We start from the raw sequence: 22,437 nt of genomic DNA, 5'->3' as shown, positions 1-22,437 counted from the left end.
ACTTCAGATATAATATACTTCTTCAGTGTATTAGAAATAATAATTTGTAATCAGTATTGCATATTTATTAAAGAATATATTTTTCAAATATTGCATAATGCATATTCTGACTGTTTAGTGACTAGTAGGTGAATGCATATTAGAGTTTGCTGCTGTTAACTCCAATTAGGATGAATCAGAAAAAGCTAAACATGCTATGAATCATTGTAATTTGCTCACATTGTGCTATTCAGGTGTGAATCTTATAATATATTGTGCTAATTTTACTCCAAAGTTTTTAAAAACTCAGGTAATATTTCAGGATCATTCATCTCTATGTAAGCAGTGACTCTTTCACTGTAGACTACCTAAACTAATGTGTCTCATCGCCACAGGGTTTTACATCTACAAGTGCTTTGTCAAAATTGTAAAGAGTACTTAATTCTGAGCTCATTTTATATTACCCTTCAAATCCACTAGGTGGAGACATACACATTATACAGGCACAATGAGTGAGAGAACCCCATCTGAAAATGTGTAAATCATTATGCTGCCACACCATGTGAAAGAGATATAAAAACCTTTATTTATATATAAATTACAAACATAAGGTTTGACATGTGTTTGAATAAATGACTTGTGTTTTACTGCAGTATTGAGCTTCAATAGATATGTATTTCACATTGTAAATTCTGGATTTTGGAGTCTGTTATCTGGTCCTCATGTCCTTTGCCGGGGTGGATGTGTGTAAATTAACAAGGTTGGTTCTGGATGTTTGCTAATAATTTGTGATGTGGAGCTTTGTAGGGAGCTGTGAATGCACCAGGTGCCAGAGTGCCGCGTCCATCTGCATCCACTTGACCCATGATAATGTAGTTGGCACCTATCAGAGAGAGAAAATAACCATCAGATCAATCAGTGCTATACTAATGATCTGCTGTGTATATTAACATAGGGTTTAAGAGTTCTTACCTCTGCGGAGCACTGGGCACTTCTTGCACTGTGACACCAGTTTCACAGACATAGCTTCTCCCACTTGTGTGATGGTTAGTCGATCTGCCTTGTAGGCTTTAATAAGAGAGACGCTAACAAGAAGAGTGCCACGGGGCCCAGGGGCCAGGGAGGTCACCTTCCCAGTTATCACTGGAAACAGGAAGCTTGAGTCAGAAAACAATACCTCATTGGTTACTTGCTGTATATACAAACAGTAGGAAACTTACCAAAGTCACTGGTACAGAAACTGGTCTTGATTGTTCCATCTCTCTTACATGCTTTAGCACACAGCGGATTTTGAGGCACTAAATACATAAAGAACACATCAACAATACATTAGATTTAAACACCTTCTGTTTATGGATGCACACACATCATGCACATAACTTCACTCACCAGGCCTCTTTCCATTTGGTCTTGTGACTGGCACCCTCCTGTCCTGGCCGGGGTTGTCCTGTCCACGACCCCTCGTAGGTTTGACTGGTCTTGGTTTCCTTGTGGGCTCAGCAGGAGGTGGCACAGGTGTAGGCTGCACAGTGACTGGACGTTTAGGTGCTGCGGGTACCACTGGAGGTCTTTGGGGAATGGTCCTTGTTCCATGTCCTGAGTCAACTGGTGTGATCTGAGTACCCTTAGGGACGCTGTTATATTGGGCAAGGAATCCATCCGATGTCACGCTGAGGTCAGACACAAACTGGACCAGAAGCACATTGCCGCTGGAAATAAAGGATCTGCAAAGGAGTTGGGAAGCAGATGAGATTATTAGATTATGGACAGACTATTTAAAATGACTTGAATGGACAACAAACACGCTTAAAGAACATCTGCTACTCACTGAGGGGCCTCATCGCCACAGTATTTTCCAATAAGGCGTGAATCGTCCCTCTCTCCACCGTTAAAGAATGCCACATAGTCAAACCGACAATAGGTATCAGCTTCCACGGCAAACTTGTTGAACTTCACCTGGATTACCTGGTGGGCAAACAGACACAGAAATATGACTTCAAAAGATCATGGTCTTCCTTCTTAGATGTGTAAAGACTGCAAAATGAAATGTTTGCATGCTGAGAGTGACTGTCCAACCAACCATATCTGGCTCCACTGTGATAAGCCAGGAGCAGCTGGTTCCTGGTGGATATTTCTTTTCAGGCCAGTTCGGCGTCGAGATCTCTCCCTGGGCTTTTGTCATCTTCCCACCACAGGACTGCTCGTCTGAAATATGGTTTACAAAGCTGTTATCTTCTATGTTGTAGTGATGAAAAGTTGTATGATTCACTGACTTGAATATAAATTGTTTACTTGTATTTTGTTTTTGTATTTTTGAGGTTAGAATTCATCATCACACTAAAATGTGGCCACTTACCGCCAACATAAGGTTTGGTTCCACTGAAATAGGCCACAAACCCTCTACCCTGCGTCTCTCCATCAGATGCCATCTCTAACATCATGGTATTTGTGGTAGAAATAAGAGCGCCAGGCCGAAAAGTTCCACAAAAGCGACCCAGTTTTTGCACCAAGTTGGAATGACCATTGTAAACATCCAGATAGTCGTAGCGACACTGTGAGTCAGCCTCCAGGTCAAAAATGCGGAAGGAGAGCATGACCACGTTTCCCTCAGGAACCTGGAAACAAGATTGTACTTGAGTCAGACACAGAGAGACTGAGTGAGGAAGGAGTCAGTAGGCCACAGTATGTAGACAGGGTAGGTGACTCACAGTGATACGCCAGGTGCATTTGCTGTTAGGTTTGTAGAAGCTTGGGAACCCTTCGCTGCCAACAAACCCTGAGTCTGCAACAAGGTCGCCCCCGCAGTAGAACACAGGCCTGTGGTGAAGGAGACCGTGGAAAGTGAGTAGTGTGGAAAGTACAAAAGACAAGACTGTGAAATAACAGAATTGCATCAATGCAAGTCCAGTGAGACACTCCTCCACCCCAGATACAAGTAACTTTTTCTGAATGATTTAGCAGGCAGACTATCTGTTTTTGAGGGCTTACTTTAATAAAGTCAAGTTCCTGATAGCTACTGATTGTTTTATGGAAACACTATCGAATATGAACTAATAAATGCACTGTGTAATTTAAGATAATATACAGGACATTTTATCATTGTTATTGTTATTTCAAATTTTATAGTGGGCGAACAGGCTAGGGGGCGCTGTGAGATCACAGTAAAGAGACAGTGTTAATGGCAACACCAGCTTGAAGTGTTAGGCTACTTAGTGTTGTGACATGCCTTAGAGAAAGGTGGCTAGACAGACTGTCTTTCTTTTTTGCTCAAGTAGACGCTAGCTTACAATGCCACACTGGCTGTTCACTTTGCCACTGAATAATAAACCAAATTGACAACCTCATCTACCTAACTACTTAGGTAAGTAGTGGTATGAAGCCTGTATGTGCCACCCTGTCAAACTAAAGAGTAAAGGCTTGATCAGTGTGTTGTGTTTACTTCCTGGCGCTAATTGTCAATTTAAAATAAATTTACTTTGTTGTTGCTGTAGCTAACAGGAGGTAAAAAGCCAGATTTGGTAGCATTTTTTGGGGGGCTTGTTTGCTTTGACATAATTTTGATTACACTAAAAATATTAGGCCTAGATTAGGGTATTAGCCTAATAGTTTGGTGATGATAGTTGATAACTGGTTTGTGGATGCTCTGAATATTAAATTGTCCACTTGTTGTATCACTCATCCCTTTTAAGCAGGAATCGTTTGTGCTACATTTTGATAATGCTTCACATTAAAAAACTTTTTTTTTTTAACTTGAACTCTATCTTCAGAGCATTGACACATAGGCTATCTACTAAGTAGGCCACTACAACTCTCAACTGATGATTTTCATAGCAAGTGACGACCCGACAATGCTACTGTTATGACAAAAAACAAGACTTTGGATAGGTGCCATGTTTTAACAGTGTTATGGAACTGCTGCTTTAAAGTCATAAAAGTGAAGAAGCATGAACAGCTCAGTTTTTCAGATGTAGCTGACAGGCACATTTTACAGCTAACAGACTTTTCCAACCTCACAGTCACTTCATGTAAGCTAATAAATTCTGTTGCTTTCCAAACACTCACGGAGCTCACTGAATGTCATTTCACAGAGGGGAAAATTTCCTATTTCAGGCTGTTGCCAACAGGCATACATTAGACCCCTTTGTATACTTTTCTGGGCCAAGAAGAATAAGCCTGTTATTATAATGTTTTTCTTTTTTTCTCCTCCTTTTTTTTTTGCATAGTCTGTTTGTATAGTGTGAGGTTTTTTTGGGTCAGCTGTGAAAATGTCACAAAATAGAAGAATTGAGAAGGTTAGAAAAACATCTGTCCTACATCCCCAGTTATAAAAAAGTAAACATGCTGTTGGAGGAAGAAAATAACAATAAGAGCTGCATAACAGCTCAGCTAGTCGGACCCCAGCAAAGCCAGACGCCTTGCTGATCAGAGCCAAGATGTCCAGAGCCAGAGCCAAGTTGCTCAGATTCGACCCCACAAGCAGAGCCAAAAGCATTAACATCTGTGGCGGCTCCACCACTGCAAACTCAGTGTGCCTCATATCATGAGCCAAAAACCAACAGGACAACTCTGTGCCCAATCAAACAGTCCTCTGGAAAGTATTTACTTACAGAGATAGGAAAGAATTTGGAGCATTTCTAATGTTGCAGACTCTTTATTAATTAGCAAATTCTCATTTTTTGTTAGAACTATGATTTTAATTTATAACATCAACAGAGTCACATAAAGTAGTATTATAATTAATCAAAAACAAAACACAATTTCTAGGACACACACATCCGTCTCAAACTGCACCTCACCTGGTGTAATTCGTCTGCTGAGCCTTCGTCCATCCTAAACTCAGAGAGAGGACCAAGGAGAGACCCCATATGCAACCCACATGCGTCATGATGCTGTGTGCACACACAAAGCAAAGCAGACTTGCAGAAAAGGGAGATGGCAGCAGGAGGCAAGAGGTGAAAAACAGGGGGGAAGAGGAGGTTGCTAACGCAGGATGGGCGGAGAGAATGAATGAGTGGGAAAGAATTAGAGGGGGAGAGAGTTCGAGAATGGATAAAGGGACAGACAGATGCTTAAAGGACAACAGCAGTGAGAAAGAGCCATGAGGGGGGTGACGTGAGTGGGAAGGGAGGGAGTAGAAGGCTTTAATTAAAGCCAGATGTTTACTCCAGAATAACCCTGGTTTCAACAGAAAAGAAGGGACATCTAGGAAAGAAGGACAGAGGGGAGACAGAAAGGATGCATCTTTCTACAATGGATGTTTCTGGTTTTTCACATGGTGGAAAGTGAAGGTGAAAGAATCTTAACATTTAGTTAAGACATGACATAAAGTCCAGTGCGTCTGGCTGGATGCACAGGTGGGGGCACAGCCTGAGGCTCAACAAGTTGTAGCGCTCAACAAGTAGGGCCATAAATCTTTACATTCCACAAAAACACTCTTTGTTTTACAAGACAAAACCATTTCTTCAACAAATATATAAACTTTAGTCACCTAGTTAAATGTACAGCATCCATAAGGACCTAGACAATAAAGTGTCAAGCATAAGTGACCATATTTCCCTGATCCCCAGGGGCTCCTTTGGCTCCACAACATCTAAGCCATAGTGTTTTTTTGCCCTGCAATCCGGGCTAAAAGAACAACACTCTTGAAGGGGGAGTATTCCTTCTCTGTTAAGATTTGCTGATGAGTGAACCCTCTGGCTCACATTACTGAGGCCTAATGGGGCAATGCTGTTTCAATAATGCAATAAAATCAGCTACTTTGATCCACAGCACAGCTGCTACACCTTGATCAAAGTCTGGAGCAAGCAGACTGGACAGCCTATAAAAGCAGCGTTTCCTTAAAAGGATTGTGTTTCCAGTTGCATGTGGTAGATGACCTACTCAGCGTGAGATTTTACTTAGTTAACTTGTCGGCCAGCCCGAAATAGCTTTGGTGCCACAGGTAAAGGCTTGAGGACTTTGACAGTTTTGGTGGTCATGCAGAGCTTGAGGCCTGAGCATTCCCTGGTCCTGCTGTGCTGTGTTTGTGTTAACCCAAAGTCCTGATAAGAGGCAGCAGGAGCAGGAATGCAAGGACGTGCAGAGTCTGCTGGGGGGTGGACAGTCTCTGAGTGTACCACAACTGTGTATTACCATTATGTGTGGGAGTTACAGTGACCTTTACACTTAGTAGGAATCCAAGCCAGGGGTGTAGGATTCTACAATAACTTCTGACGAATCCTTCAAGCTGAATGCACATTCCTCTTGGAGAGTCAGAATGAAAAGCATTGGGGAGTATATGTTGGGTGAGAGGGTGTAGAAAGGGAGCAGAAAGATTGATTTAAGGGATAAATCAGAAAAATGGAAAACAAATGAAAAACGATCTGGGAGTCAGTCTAGCAAAGTGAGAAGTTGTTTTTGAATGCACCGTGAAGTGAGGTCATGTCCCTGCCTCTCCGTGCCAACACATGACTGTATTATTACTCCACACATTCCCTCTGCAAATTAGTCTCCTATTACATCCAAGACAATCTTTCAGATTCAGAGAAACACAACTTCACCTGACGCGCCACATTAGAGGGCAGACTGTTGATTTCACCAGACCATCAGTCCACTGTAATTGTGGTCCCCTCACTGTTTAAAAAAAACACCAGTCTTCCAATTATATAGTCCAATACAGTAGGCCAAATTTCACGGAAAGTCAGGAATAAATAGAAACACATGCACTGAGATAATAAATTTGACTTGAAATAATAGTATCCTGCTTTTAATCAGAGGATTCCCAAGGGACCTAGTCACTAGAAGGCTCCAAACTTGAAATATGAAAAGTCATCAGTTCCAAGAACCTGAGTCGTCTGTTTCTCTCTTGGTTAAAGGAGGGTGTCAGTGAAGCACAATAGCTATTTCCTGGATACACTTCATTGCACATTTTATGAGGAAATATGAAATGTGTGGACAAGTCTGCTTCATTTGGCAATAAAAGTCAGTTACACTGAAGTGAAATCTTAAAGACCCTAAAACAGACCGTGAAGGCATATATTTGTATAACAAAAACTAACAGTATCTTACTTTTTGTTGAAAGCCTTCCCTTTATTTTTCATGGCATATTTTCAGAAGACACGTCATCATTTCCCAGAAAGTCCAGGGAAGGTAATGACAATCTCATAGCTTGAAAAGTATCTAGTCCTTCCACAGTGGAAACAGGAATGAAGACTCTTTTTAGACACAAATATGCTGGGTGTATTTTCAAAAAAATATGAAAAGCACAGTGGAAATTTCAGACAGACTCATAGCCAGGCATGACTTTGTTAACTTTCAGACAGTGGTTGACTAATTGGCCAAAACTTTGAGGTCAAAGAAAAGGAATTGTTGAATTGTTGTTGCAGCTTCTACTTAAAAATAGCACCATATAAATGTAGGTGAGGTTGAGGGCAGGGTTCTCCCACTCCATACGTACTCTCAATATAATAGCCCACTGAAAAACCACTAAAAAATTAAATACAGTTTTCATCTATCTATCTATCTATCTATCTATCTATCTATCTATCTATCTATCTATCTATCTATCTATCTATCTATCTATCTATCTATCTATCTATCTATCTATCTATCTATCTATCTATCTATCTATATTATATTATATTATATTATATTATATACACACAGTTGAACTGGTGACATGCAGTGAAAGTGTGCAATAAACTGACTGTCAAGCCTACATCCACAAAACGATTATGTCCCCTAAAAGTTGTAACGACGACACCTGGTGGTAAAAACATGAAACTACATAGGAGCTGCTGTGTGGGGGCTGGCTCACATGAATAACCCGTGTTCAGTTTCCCTTTCTCCTGATTTCATTTGGTACACTGTGCTACCCGGTGTGCTTTGGACCGACAAGTGATTTGACTTGAGGCCATGGTTCAGTCAGTCATTCGCTGGCACACAGACACACGCTGGCGAGAGTATTGTACGATGACAAAGCAAATAGGGAATGAGCATGAATATGTCAGCGCTGCAATCTGTGAGCTTCAGCTTCAGCGAGCACGAACATGCACTCCGCGTCCGGTGGTCCGGTGTTATTGTCAATCGGCTATGTTAAGTATCTAAGCATAAGGAAACTGGCGATAAAATGACTGAAAAGGAAACATGGCTATTAGGACATTACCGCACTTTCGCCCTCCAAAATAAAAGTCACCGGAAGTGCTTCACGCTCTCACTGACTGGAGGCTCCCGAGACTGACTGTGCCATTACTACTACTAGTACTACTACTACTACTACTACTACTACTACCAAAGATACTCTATACACCTTCACTACTTCTACTACTGCCACAACGTGTAGACAGGTAGACTTGTGAAGACCTGTCAGTGAAGTGTAATCTATGCCATTTGAATTGCAAGGCCTACTACTAATTTACAAAAGCTACAGTAGTCTAATAGGCTAAGTTTTTAATAGTGAAGACATTTGGGTTGCCAGATTGTGGAAATGTTTGTGCATCTCACCTTCTACTTAAGCAAGCTCTTGTGTTATGCTTTTCCTTTTAATGGCTCATAACTGATCTGTAAAGCACTACTGATTCATTAATTAGTAATAAAGCCATTAAATACAGCATCTAAACCTCTTTAGAAACTGTAACTACAAACCATGTCAAGAATTTGTGTCCATTTTATGTATCTTAAACTCTAAATGGAGCCATAAGATGTCTATTTTACACTTGGATGGTGAGAGATATTACACCCACAGTGTGATTAAAATCTGTGACACAAATAGGGCCTAATAACTTCAGCCTCACTGCCTCTCATTTTATCAGTTCTTCTTATTGTATTTAAATAGATGTTACCAACAGTGCACCCGATGAGTCATATATTCTGGTGTTTAACTGAAAATTCAAACCCTGTAATAGATATTCTGATACACAAATTAGGTGTTATAGCAAAACAAACCGGTCCCTTTTCATTTAGGTAATCCTTCTACGTTACAAAATTTGACCACTTACAGATATGGTGCAAATCTAAATAGTATGGAGGTACCTATTAAAATATATATCTCTTGTTGGTTCAGTGGCAGCTGGTATGGCAGAAATCTGGTCAAAGCTGATTGGTCCAGAATTTGAAACATGGAAATTGTAGTCCTTGTATCACTGCATGTAGCGTGAATGAGTTTTATTATTTTTCTGTATAAGATCTGCAGTGTTGATACCGAAATGTATAAATCCTGAATGGACATGTAGATGACATGGGGACATATACCATTTATATTCATCTCTGGCATGTGCATGGGTTTCAGTGAAGTTTCATTGCCACCATGCCTTCCAGTGCATTATGGTTCTTTGCATTCTGAGAAGGGCTTATAATTTTAACAGCAGATAAAGAGAATAAATTTGTTTGTACACATGTCTAGAGTTAAGTAGCGTCTGTGTGTATTTTAATGTGAATTCAGGGTGTGGAATTTAATGACCGACACCAGTAACTGGACAACTGCAGAAATGTGCATGTATTTTTGAAACACACTAACATGTAATCGTCATAAATTAAGGAAAGAGGTTTATCTTTATATTGGTAATAAATTTATGCTTATTCATACAGGTCAGATAAGGTCCCAGAAATGCAGTCAAAATTGCATCTGCCCATTGTTGCACACCCACAAAGCACATGAAGCACACACAAAAGTACAAGTTGTCATAGATACTGTTTTTCCAATATACATATATTTCATGATGTTCATCAATATAATAAGACATTGATAGATTTACACTACAATTATTTTATGTACTTTAGTTTGTCACTCAGTCTCCTCTCCTTTACGTTGAGTCAACCTGTTTAGTTTCTAATCCCATACCAAATGACAGCACAATAAATCTATCAATAAATAAAAGCAAAAGAAAAGAAAGAAAAACTGAACACATTGCCCATGATCCTCCGGTCGTGTCCCTCCTGTGAGGCCAGATGAACAGGGGCAATATGGACCTTTGTCCCAGAAACCCCAGTCCCAAAGTGAAATCAAAATCTTTCCTCAAAAATAAACAGATTTAAACAAAAAATATATCTTGTAGATACAAACAGCAATCTGATGTAAACTGTAGAATCATTCTTAGCATTCTGGACAATTGAAGGTAAAAATACTTAATTTTCCCATAAGATTCCCATTTTCATTACCTTTACCCATCAGTGCTTACACACAAACAATTCAGTGACATCTGGAGTTATTACTAAATTGATGCAAAAGAAAGAAAAACACAATATTTGGTTCAAAATAAAACATGTTGACATACATTAAGTTGAATATTGTATGTTTATAGCCATCCAGTGAACATTCAGCGACTCATCAGGGTCCCTCCTGTTGCTGTGTTCATTCCATTTGGGGGTAATGGCAATTTCTGTACATATCATATGATACTTTGTTGAAGGTTGGGATCTTCTGTTAGTTTATCTTTCTGCTTAGGCCCTTCTAAGTTTGAACTACAAATCCATTGATTGTATTTCGAACCTGGAAGAGGTTGCATTTTAGATCACCACCAAATGACCTGAACACAGCGTTAAGATGAGATCACTGAAGAATTCTTGAGGTTGACATAAGACAATATTCTCCATCAGTTCACGTTCCCATCCCACCAAAACAAAAAAAAGAAGAAAAAATAAAATCAGTGAATCACAACAGAAAAAGTGCCACGGTGTTAAAATATATTAGGCGCACTTCTTTTCATACAGACAATAAAGCAACAGAAAAAGAGAGCACTCACTTCATTTTCACCATTGTAACCAAATTGGTTGAGCACTCACAGGACAACAACTGGATTCATGGATAACACAGAAGTCCTACCCCAATCAGTAGTGTTATTTCACTTAAGTCCACTGTGTGGTTAACTCCTGCAGGATGGCTAAAATGACCATGTTTGAAAGCCTATAGTGATTTTCTATTGCCAAAAACCAATTTTTTTTTTTTTTACAGTGTGTATATATAGTTCTTGTCCTCATGCCTATTTTGGTAAATTGCTAATACCTTAAACCTGAGGATCTAGGGCCCCCTACCCCCCAAAACACCCCCATATTACAACACCAAACAATGCAGTTTTTTTTATAACATTTTTCTTGGTTTATGTCTAATAGCTATAGTTTGTTTATGTCTTTTTCATTTTCAAACTTGGCAGCACTATGGAGACAGAAAAAAAAGAGTTGTGCTATTATTAGTTACAGGATCATGTGTCTAAAAACTCGTTACAGATTAAAGAAGCTCTTCAGACCTGGATACACTTGATGGGGAGACTGTATTTGAGATTTGAAGCATGCGTTCCTTATGTTTTGGTTTAATTTGCATATATTAGGATGGCACACTCACAAGCCAAACTCTCACACCATATAAATAGTGTGTCACGGTTCAAAGGTCCTGTAATCGTGGATAGATAGGGTAAGGGCATAAGCCATTTAAAACAGACTAGGGCGGTTTGAATAACCTGTTTCTCTCTGCTTGTTTTTGATGGCAGTTGGCAGCGTAAGCATCAGAATCTGGTCTTTGGTAATCTTCTGCAGTTTACTTTTGCTCTATTTAGAGTTAAACACATAGGGGAAGCGGGGAGGAAAAGTGGGTTTGTTGAGGTTGGGGTCCTTCCTAATAGAACTGGCCGACAGGTCTGTAACATCTCTGCTTGTGTACTTCAGTGGTCAAGGAAACAACGTGCCCTCACTCTGAGATTTAAGCGGCCTAATCTGTCGGGATAAACTAGGGATATTCCCAAGACAGAGCTATTCTAACACACTCACACACACACTCACACTGATGCACCTGCACACTCTCTCACACACACACACACACACACACACACATACACACTTGCACACACACATCCTGTAGGATTCTGAATCAGTGCGTTGAGCAAAAGGGGAGGGGGGCTGGTTGGTCTACTCAGCTCGAGAGGAAGATAAAAAGTCATGTTGAAAAGAGAGAAGGCTACTAAGGCTTTAAACACACTTGATTTGAAATATTGCAGGTGGTTTTGTGGTGTCTCTAGCCTTCTTGAGGCCGTAGCCTTAACTTAAACGCTTTAGGATTGTTAAAAATGGCATCAATAACAGCAAAGCAGGAGCTGAGTTGCTTCCTGTCAAGCACTTATCAATGCTGCCACACTTTATAGTCCTCCATTTCAGGAAACACAGATTTGATTAAATAACTGAACTGCAACTGTTTAAAAAGCTTTGATTTTCTATGACCACGAGCAAAACCCTGCAAATAAAGACCTTGTGAGGTTAAAAGTAAAATGGTCTTAAATCCCTTAAAGTACCTCTCCTAGTTTTAAGGAGTTTTAGGTCTGCCCTCTTGTAAAGGCCTTAGTTTGACAGAGCATCAAAAACCAAGTGCATCCTATTGTCCTATTCTCCTGCTCAGGTAGCCAAAGGGGTAGTATACACAGGAGTAGATGCCAGCAATAGTAAAAGAATAAGTCAAGACTTAACCAGCTAGGGCACCAATGAAAGAAATAATTGCAGTAACAATAGAAGCCTCTCCCTTGTTGTTTGGCAGTGTATAACGCATGGAGCTGAATTACAAAAAACACACCAGACAGAGGTAAAGAGGAGCTTACTGCTGTTGGCAGCAAAATGGTACTGATTGTACACTTCCTCTTTACCTGTCTGTTTCACACAAAAATATACTATAATAAAAATATAATCTATTATATTTAAAAAAGAAAAAAGGCCTTAACTACAGGGAGAAACACTGAGACAGAACCATCGCACTAGCAAAACACTCTTCTTAGGAATGCTACTTTTTTTTTACTCATTGCTTCTCACACGTTTTGTCACTAACCTACCCCAAAGTTAGCAGACGGCTGAACTGAAATTCATCTGTGAATTTGACATTTTCTTCATTAGCCTCTGTCCCTGTTCCTGAATTTGCAAATAAGGCTAAATTGTCTCTCTTTCTCTCTCTCTTTTTTCTTTTTTTTTTTTAAATGTGCTCTTCGTGTGGAGAGGTTTTGCTGCAGGAGGATCTTCTTTGGCCAGGCTATTGACCAGCCAGACAGCGCCATCAAAAACAAGGTTGTTTGTGCATTTTAGACAGATTCCTTTTCTGCGGTCAGGCACTCCCCCAACACACACTACACGTGTGAGGGTGTGTTCGACTGAAAATATTCTAAGGTAACTAACAGAAGTAACTGGAGACTAAGGCTTCTCAGTGTCGACATAGGTTAACGGGCCAGAGAGAATTAACCTTTGCTTTATGAAACTCTTATCCTGTTGATTCCCCTGGCATTAGAATTGTTTTGCAAGCCCAGATCCACAGTTTGACATGAATGACATCTCCACAGTATACTGCAAGTGTAATGTTAAGATAACATCACTGATATTACAGAAAAAAAGAAGTTGGACAGACTGAAAGTCTAATCCTGTCTTACAGCTATTGACTATAACTTTTTTCTCCTATGGTTTGTATGACCAACGCTTTAGACACAAGTTTCATCGCATGTACTGTATATTTTTTTTAAAGATACTTACACTTACATGTGCTACAGTAAGAGCATTTGCACTAGACTGCAATGAAGGAATGTTTTCGAAATAAGACACTACGTAATCATTAAATAAAAAATAAACATCTACAGACATTGGTCCAACTTTACTATGGCAGTTTTAAACTTATTAGAAGAAATAGAGGTAATGAAGCATGCTGAGAGACAGAGGAGGACTTGAGATGAAAGGTATTAAGAGATGTTGGGAGAGAGATGACAACCAGATAATGGAAGGGGAAGGTGGAGATGAGTCGGACTGATGATCAATGGGGATTAGTTTGACAAGTCATGCACTGTTTGTGTGGTTGATCAATATCAGCGAGCACTGACTCTCAGAAAGCCACGAAAGAAGCTAAGACTTGAGTTTTTGATGGCATCAAGTTACAGAAACCAGAAGCTGAAGTAGCAGTAACCTGGGGAGGTTTAAGGGCAGTTTTGTCTTAAAATAGCTCCAATTTCTCTAACTTCATGATTTTTTAGTACAGGTTTTAGTCCTCTGGCTTCCCTTGAATGATTTTAGTGGACATGAGTAACAGATGAATGTGAAACATGATTTCATTAGTTAAACGGAGACCAACTCCACTGTGCAAAAGTACACCGAAAAGAGAGAAAGCCGGGGACGGACAGATGATGAGAACATGCAAGATACACACGATAAATAGGCAGTAGTTAACGCTGAAGCATACGTAAAATTAATACAAAAATTAAAAAATACAAAATGCACACACACACACGCACACACACCTACAAAACAGTATATATCAGAATAAAACTCTACAAAGAACTATATATATCAGTTATGTAACAATTATCGCCAATCGTTGTTTCCTTTTCTGTTGTTGCATCGTCACAAGTGTTTGGTTCTCAGTATGGCAGGTTAGAAAAGCCAAGAGTACCCAGAAAGGAGACAGGGCCACACACTCACAGGACAAATATTGACAGGGGTCCAGAGGGGAGGTGGTGGAAGTGGGGGAGCCATGGGGCCCTGAAGGGTTTAGGGGTGTTATATCGAGGCTAATCAGGGATATATATATATATATATATATATAATAAACTAATTATCTGTGGTTTATCTTGTCATCAATTTGAGGGTTTTGTTTTTTGTAGCAAGGAAGCTGGGTTCAGACTGGGGTAGGACCAACTCTTCTTAGGTGCTGAAGTACACTGTGGAAAGAATTAAGACAGGAGACAGAATGAAATCTAATTCATAATGCTCACATTAAAATATCAGCATAAAGAGGCTATCAAACCAACATTTAATTAAAACAGTTTTTTGAATTTGTTTAGAAATACACAGTATGTATTGTATATGTGTTCAAAAAGTAAAATACGATTGCTTGATAATAACAATGCTAAATTTATGGGCAAACAAAATATAAAGGTATTCTTACCAATAATGACGATGAGGACAATCACGCATATCACACCCAGGATAATCATCATCTGTAGTAGGTGGAATTTCATAAAAAGTTGTTAGAGAAGCAGCACTTTTTTTTTCATCAGAAATCAACAGTTGTGACTGGCCTCACATTTTTTTCTTTTTCTGTCAGTGGGACAGTGTAAAGTCAGCTTCTACACACACACATATAGTATTTAGTATCAGAGTAGGTTCATCTGTATGTTCTTACCTTGGCATTCTTCCACCAATATTTATTCTTCAGTTTTGCAGCACTGGTCTCAAACTGAGAGGCTCCAGCCTGCAGGGCATCGGCCCTGTCGTCCAGTTCCGACAGCTTCTGATCACGCTCCAGAACCTTATCCACGTTTACACGCATGATATCCACCACCTGGGGAAAGATATGCAATGCAATGTAGCGTAATCAGCTGATGGCTCTTTGTGAGAGTCTGACAGCACTGAGCTGGACCGTTGGATATGGGTCATGATTGAATGTTTCATTTCTAACTGTTTTTACCATTACACAAATAACCAGAGTCATTCACGATCCCAACAATGAAAGATTTGTGTATTCTCTTTTTGGAAATGATATAGTCTGGTCAGGACTGAATAACCAGCAGGTGACTAATGAATGAAACCACAAATATCTACATCGCAGCATGACAACATGACTTGAAGGGAGGCTGACCTCATCCACTTGTGCCTGTGTCTGCTGCAGACGACGGTTGCTGGTGAGGTTGGGAGGTTGATTCCCTCCCTCTGGTGCGGGGGCTCCAGCTGGGGCAGACCTGTTCATAGCAAAATACAAATAATGAGATTAAATGATACGATCAAAAAGAAAGAGAATGAGAATGGTTGGCTATTAAAATTCACACTTTTTTTTTTTAGCACATTTTAAATAAGGTTATAATGATACATGTTCAAGTGTTACTTGATTACAGTGAAAACACATTAACATAATTTCAATTAGTAAGTGTGAGTCAAATTCCATGTGTGCCAGTTACATCGGGAAAATAACCTTAAAACAGACAAATTGCTCAACTGCTCAAATGAGGAGTGAATATCAAATATTTCAGACTAATTTCCTGTGGCCATTAATGACCTCCCTCTCCCTCTATGTGACAGATGTCTATAGTATCTGTTCCCATGCAGTGTGTACTTGGGGAACAGTTTGATTTGAGGCCATAAATATATATTTTTAGTTATTTTCATTTAAAGGAAATCATAAGAAAAGTAAAATATTACTGAGATGCAAGTAAAAAATCAGATCTAATTTGAATGGCTGCATGGCACAGATGAGCACTTCCTTATGTTAACACCGCAGAGTTGAGATAATTACCATCTATCACAAAGGATCAGTTAGACTTTGCAAAAGTCATGCTGATTTGTCATGTCACGCTGTATTGTGCCCTACATACAGTAGACCTATTCTTTTGGATGCACTGTGCACCACTGATGACCGTGAGAGGCAGAGAGTATAAGCGAGGGTGTCATTTGCCACTGAAAAGTAAAAGCTCCATGAAAAATGCCTTGCCTACATGTCACCACCTCTACCATCTGCAGCAAGGGAAGAAAAATACACCAGAAATATTAAGATACTATTTCATATTTACAAAGACTCATTCAGTGGAAGTATTTATTTCTATTTCATTTAATCTGTTTGGTTTTCTTTTTGTTTTCTGTCTTTTCACACATTAATCCTGTTCCATCAGCCCCCTAATGATTGTCTAAATCGTAAATGAATAATAAACAATGAAAGATAAACAACAACCTCTGCTGAGTGACACTTCAGCAGGGAAAACTATAGACCAACTGTCATCGAGAAAATCCTAATGATCCGAGACTAATTATGAACACAGAGCTGCCCTAAGGCAACAGCAGAGCTACAACCTACCCAAACCAACACAACTGATGGACTCTCCAAATTCATACAGCAAATATGCATTTTTCTCAACATTCTCTCTCTATTTAAAAAAAAAAAATTGATAAGAAAAATATGCACTGTTAACTGCATCCTTTGATTCTTAATGCACTAGTGCAAAAGGTTCATTCCAAAAAATTCAGCTTCTGATCTTGATAAGACTTTAGCCCTTCATCAACATGTGGGACTGTTTCTAGAGAATTAACACAAGCATTTACATTTATATTTGCATACAATATTACATATTACATTTGATAGGGATATTTCATAATTGTTTTAGTGCAAGGCTAGAAATAGCTGTTGTTAAGGGTGACTGTATACTCCATAAATCTCCATCTCTACCCTACAAGTGGTACAACACTATCACTGATTTTTTAAATAGTTGCCAGATTTAAGAGACAGGTTCCTCTAAAGATAAAATGTACCAAAATGCGGACCGAAAGGAAGCACAAAAACAGTACTATTGATTATAATCATGAAAAAATAAAATGGACAAAACCAACAGCCTACTAATTTCATCTGCAACATTAACATCTGTCCATATCAATAAAAAAAAGTCTTTGCATTCACTCTTACATTTCCCTCAACATGATGTAGCAGCAGCTAAATGAGAAAGCTTAACTGGCTTAAGAAGCATTGTGCATGTAGAGCAGCTGAACATGCTTCACTTAGCATGTTTTACTGCTATCCACCGGTCCAAATCAATCAATAAAATTTGAAAATTAAATTGTAAGCTTGTATTCAGTGATAAAAGGTTGTAGTATATTATGGCAATAATTGTTTATGAGCCACTCTGCCATTGTGAGACAAAACTCTGTATAAAGGTCACCTTTACACGCTCACATGTTACTAATCCTCTAACAACAACAAATCCTTGTGAATAGTTGGCCTAATGGTGCCGGTGGTCCCTATCAGCTGCCAACAGGCCTGAACAGAAACTGGTTTAATAAAACACTTGATGCTCTCTGTGGTATCTTACATGGTGAATTATTGATATGTGTCTTAAACAAAGATATGCATGTAGACATTACACCTCTAGCTTTGGCTATGGGGCATAAAAACACATTATGTATTAGTTCTTGAAAGTGGAGTGACTGTGTTGAGATTTTGGATTGCAGATATTCATATTCACATTCTTTTCACTTGTCATATGTAGTTTCACAAAGGTGTAAGAGGTCCACACACTATCATCACCTCTGAACTGGCACCAACCAGGAAGCCTTGCAAGTGCAGTGACAAGATTTCTCGCCAGTTTGCACACCCTGTGCATAACTGCCGACTGCGATCGATGGAGGGACGAACTGAACACGCCACAGAAAGGTGGAGTAACTGCTTTTAATCTGCTACTTCGGTGGATAATCTCCACCTTTAATTGACTGGAGGTGATAAATTGAATTGACTTTGGATGCTTTCCAAAGTCTATACTACGTCTTTATGTAAAAAATCTCTTGATTTGAATGATGCAACAGATGCTGAACAAAGAACCTTGAAAATGCAAACAAACAAACAACATTTAGCCTTTTGAAAAATTGTATCTACCTGAGATGATGATGAGATAATGAGTTTGTGTAGCATTAACTAGCTCCCATGAGCACAGTTTCCTCCTGTTGTTTCATATCAGAATCAGGAAAAACACAGAACAGAAAATACAAGGATGCACCTACCAATCAAAAATGCAACTAAAAAACCCTTATCTGTGAGACTTTCAACGTTCTTTGTCTACATAAAGCTGGTCTGGTCATGATTTTCTATGAAAGCTAAATATATACAACCCTCTTTATAGGCACAGTCTATTAAAATGGTCTCCAAAGAGTGCTCCTGAGAAAACCGAGACCTCTACGCCGTGTTTCCAGGTATCCTCAATGTAATGTAATGAAATGTCTGGATGGATGTCTAGATGTCTAAATAGATATATAAAATGTCATTTAACACTTTATTTCAACTGAGCACCAAAATAATGATGGTAATACATTGAGTCCTTGGCCTAATGGATTTCTGTTTGGGTGGTCACTGTCACTGGAAAAGCACCCTGTCTGACTTTCAGCACTGGAGAGCGACATTTCAGTACTGGACAGCGCCACAGCAGCCCAGACCAGTAACTGTCTGATCCCGGTCTCACTAGTTGCCCATTCTGTTTGATGTTACTGAACTGGAAACTAACCCACTACACTTTCATGTCTGCCCGCATATTCAGACTCAAGCAGGCCTACATGATATGCTGTAGGACATCACGTTTCACGACGAGCACGACGGGCCTGTAAATAGACAGAGAGCCTTCCCTATATCACGTCGAGGGCGGGGAGGTTTCCTTATGGAGGAGGGGAGGGGGGTGTAGAGAGATGTATTTTAAACACTTGAATTATAACCCAGTATTGGTGAAAAAGTCACTTTCAGCCATGTTGTCAGTCAGACGTGTTGCCAGTGTTCAATAACATGTCGCGTGTCGGCATCGGGGCTGTATTTCAATGGTTTCCAGTGCCTGCTATGCAAAATACGGACAGACGGTGCTGTCGCGGCTATCTTTCCTTAGCCTACATTTTAAATGTTTGAAGCATGTGTGTGTGTGTGTCGTCTTAAAACACAAAGCAACAAACGCGGTAGTAAAAGAGGGGGTTATTGCACGGGGTTAATCCGGCCACGAAGGCGCAAACAGTCCCTGAATATGGAGAGATATATATCTGTCCGCCCTCGCACGACAATCGACGACATACAGTAGGAGGCAGGCTAGGCTACCCCCACCCCCAGCTGTAGTGCAAATATCACGTAAACTGGGCCCGAGCCTAATTCACAGCTAATAATACCAAATACATGAGTGTTATTCGACGATTAATGTCGAAGCATTTCCTGTTCAACAGGCGCTATTTGAACAAAACCGTGCGTCTCCACCGAGGCAGCTATATGGGCTGTCCAACGTTATTATGTCCTTGCTGTTTCTAGAATTAAGCCTAATCGTCACCTGCGGCTCAGACACACTGAAATTAAGCCCTGGAAATGTTTTATAACAGTCAGAAAAATGGCTTTATAGTACACCAAGTTATCTTCTGGTAGTTTTAATTAGCCTGTAGGCACGCGTACAGACGGTGTCCTTTTCAAATCAAACCAGTCCAAACTGGAAAAAAAAAATGCGTGCGTAACTGGCTCGACTGAAAACCACCACACGACAATATAAAAGCACAGGCGATAAACGCTAAGCTCATTTTGTCGTGTAAAAGCCTAAAATAAGGCTAATAATGGGGTTTAACGACTGATAAAAACCCGATGCCTGCCACCGTCTGCTCCAAGGTTAGGCCGACGCGTTAGCTTTCCTTTCTATACATGTAAGTTTGGTCACATTATCGGTGTAACAACAGTTCAGAAATGAAATTATCACCAATATATTAAACAACGATGGGCATATGAACGTGACTCCAGTGAAATAACCTTGAGAAGAAACACGAGAGGCACGTTCAGACACCGTACAACACACAGAGCCTGCACACATCAGTCCTGAGGACGGGAATGGCATCATTAATAAATCAAGATTTGAGGGGGGTGAGAGGGGGGGAAAGTAGCTTTAAATGAGGTTGTATACTTACATTTTCCTTGTAGTAGTGGCTAGACAGCTGTGCTGAAATCCGGACTGGAAATGTAAGCGTTAGGTCTGAGTGGCTGGCAGATGGATGTGGATTTGCCTTGTGCGCTCCTCTCTACCCTCTGGTACCCTTTGGTTGGTTATTGTGGCGTTTCCCTGCCTATATAGCCTAGGAGGAGCACTGGCTTGTATCTCCCACTGAGATGTGTCCCCTCACTACTAAACCTCTCTCTTTTTATAAAAATCTCTCTCTCTTTTCTCTACTTCTACGGCGATGCGGCACCTGCAGGCTATTACCGGAGCCTGGCGCTGTCAGAGTCCGTGCTTGTAATGAAGGTGTAATAAACAGCCGCTTGGATTAGGTGGACAAAGATGGCTCGGTGACGTCAATCGCGGCGAGTTTCATGTTGAAATGGGAGGACGGGACTTCAAACACAGCGATTTAATGCTCGGGACAGCTGTGTTTTCATCTCTAGGTGCTGATATTGGGGGGCCCAGGCGTGATTGCTTCACAAAATACAACATGTCATGGTCACGCTTGAGCTTAAAGCTTCACTAAAGGAGCTTATTTTGATTACAAGTCTGTGTGTCAACAAAATGGCGTTCCTCGAAAGGGGGTGTGGCGAGCTTCGCAGTAGGTGCTTGGTTATCATTCATAGTAAATATGGATAAGGATGTAGAGGAGGCTAAACCCACCTAAGAGCAGTTTACCAACCTTTTGTTTGAGGAACATGGTTTCATTGTTGTTTCAGGTTGGCATCAATCTGCATCACATTAGGTAGGCCTGGTAGAAATTGTATCTGGCATAATGAAGTATTTTAAGATATGCTCTCAGGCTTGGCCCCCAAGGGCCCTGATGACCCATCCTGTTTTTACTGTTATGGGGACCTAAGTTTCCAAAGCAAAGTAAAACAACTATGAATCATTAAAAAATAATGGTGGATGAATTTAAATTTCCCTCTCAACAGAGGACTTCATCATTTCTTAGGCTACTAACTTTTACTTCTTTTTTTGGTAATAATTCCTTAAAGTAGTGTCTTTTTTCCACAGTATTTTCATGTATCTTTATTTTTTGTTATTGTTTATGTCTACTAGTTGAATGTCTTGGCATAAGGCCTACAGCCTATAAAAACAATAGACTAATGAGGAACTATATACAAATGTTAATTGTGTTTCTCTAATTTGTTGGAATGAATTATTATGAGTTTCCACTTTACCCTTAAGGGAATGTATTATCTTCAGAAACATGGCCAGAAAGACATCAAATCTATGACTGTTCTATCAATGCATGTTTGCAAGAAGAGGAACAGCAATAGGCTACACTACTAATTAGATCACAGCCCTGCAGGCAACTTTATTCTTGTAGATAAAAAAATATATATATATACCCTCAAAATGTCTAATATTTAAACGTTTCTTGAATGCACACGTACAATGACAATTATGACATAACATCTTAGTGTAAGCTAATTTATTGACAGTACTTATTTTGACACAGTTTTCTCTTAACTATCTGAGGGAAATTTAAATGTACTTAACTGTAACAAATATAAGGAGCCGGCTATAAACTAACTTACATTAGATTAAAATCATGTGTGTATAGCCTTGTGTTGGACATGGAGAATGTATCGGACAAGATTAAATCTTGTCACACATGCATCATATCAAATGTATTAAAGCTAACTTGATCCCACTTGACACCCCTTAATTGGCTTGAATGTCCTAGGCTGAAATGCCATTTGAGTTTTTTGGACTACTCCCAATCACCACTGAACTCTTTCTAGACCAAGCGTATATTTTCTGAAGTAGTTTCTTGATTAGTAGAAAGCAAGGTCTCGTGTCATTTCATGGGTGTGGATTTATGTTGGGGGTTGGGGATTTATATGTCTGATCCTCGTCGGTAATGAATCATGAGAAGAAGATGAATTTTACATCTTATTTTACAGTGGCCAAAATAACATTGTTTGATCAAATCAACATGGAAGCATTGGAACAGCTTTGTTTCGTAGCCAAAAAGAGACAACAGTGGGTATTTATGTGTGTGTACTCTGCACTCTGTCCAAACTTGAGCAAATAGTACATTTGTTATCCT

General features: G+C 39.7%; 2 protein-coding genes across 3 annotated transcripts; both read right to left on the bottom strand.

The window, feature by feature from the left end:
• Positions 1-542: 542 nt before the first annotated feature.
• On the bottom strand, positions 543-4,878 carry pcolcea (procollagen C-endopeptidase enhancer a). Its single transcript, XM_085797518.1, has 9 exons — positions 4,776-4,878; positions 2,688-2,796; positions 2,336-2,594; positions 2,060-2,184; positions 1,808-1,944; positions 1,369-1,703; positions 1,200-1,277; positions 952-1,122; positions 543-862 (listed from the first exon to the last, which is right to left on the bottom strand). Exons 1-9 carry the CDS (start codon positions 4,862-4,864, stop codon positions 732-734), a joined length of 1,434 nt encoding a protein of 477 aa, XP_085653644.1. The 5' UTR covers positions 4,865-4,878; the 3' UTR covers positions 543-731.
• A 4,765-nt stretch (positions 4,879-9,643) lies between these two features.
• On the bottom strand, positions 9,644-20,677 carry vamp2 (vesicle-associated membrane protein 2). Of its 2 annotated transcripts, XM_085797517.1 has the most exons (5): positions 20,350-20,677; positions 15,542-15,641; positions 15,086-15,244; positions 14,849-14,900; positions 9,644-14,621 (listed from the first exon to the last, which is right to left on the bottom strand). In XM_085797517.1, coding segments are annotated over exons 1-5 (330 nt in total). In that variant the 5' UTR covers positions 20,352-20,677; the 3' UTR covers positions 9,644-14,604. The 2 variants fall into 2 exon arrangements, with proteins under 2 accessions (XP_085653643.1, XP_085653642.1); XM_085797516.1 differs by lacking the exon at positions 20,350-20,677 and having other exon boundaries at positions 13,164-14,621; positions 15,542-15,649.
• Positions 20,678-22,437: the final 1,760 nt, after the last annotated feature.

This window comes from Trachurus japonicus, chromosome 14, assembly GCF_045865225.1.
Source record: "Trachurus japonicus isolate A0001 chromosome 14, Traja_1.0".
NCBI lineage: Eukaryota > Metazoa > Chordata > Actinopteri > Carangiformes > Carangidae > Trachurus > Trachurus japonicus.
The sequence above is the reverse complement of the archived record's forward strand: the minus strand, read 5'-3'. Positions and strand labels throughout refer to the sequence as shown.

What these genes read in the sequence shown, in the direction of transcription:
- vamp2 (XM_085797516.1), bottom strand. Translation starts at nt 15,649, where the DNA reads ATGAACAGGTCTGCCCCAGCTGGAGCCCCCGCACCAGAGGGAGGGAAT. An exon ending in CACAGGCACAAGTGGATGAG is followed by an intron (nt 15,245 to 15,541) that starts GTCAGCCTCCCT and finishes ATCTTTCCCCAG; the next exon opens with GTGGTGGATATCATGCGTGT. An exon ending in ATTGGTGGAAGAATGCCAAG is followed by an intron (nt 14,901 to 15,085) that starts GTAAGAACATAC and finishes CACCTACTACAG; the next exon opens with ATGATGATTATCCTGGGTGT.
- pcolcea (XM_085797518.1), bottom strand. Translation starts at nt 4,864, where the DNA reads ATGACGCATGTGGGTTGCATATGGGGTCTCTCCTTGGTCCTCTCTCTG. An exon ending in AATGCACCTGGCGTATCACT is followed by an intron (nt 2,595 to 2,687) that starts GTGAGTCACCTA and finishes TCTTGTTTCCAG; the next exon opens with GTTCCTGAGGGAAACGTGGT. An exon ending in TCACAGTGGAGCCAGATATG is followed by an intron (nt 1,945 to 2,059) that starts GTTGGTTGGACA and finishes TTTGCCCACCAG; the next exon opens with GTAATCCAGGTGAAGTTCAA.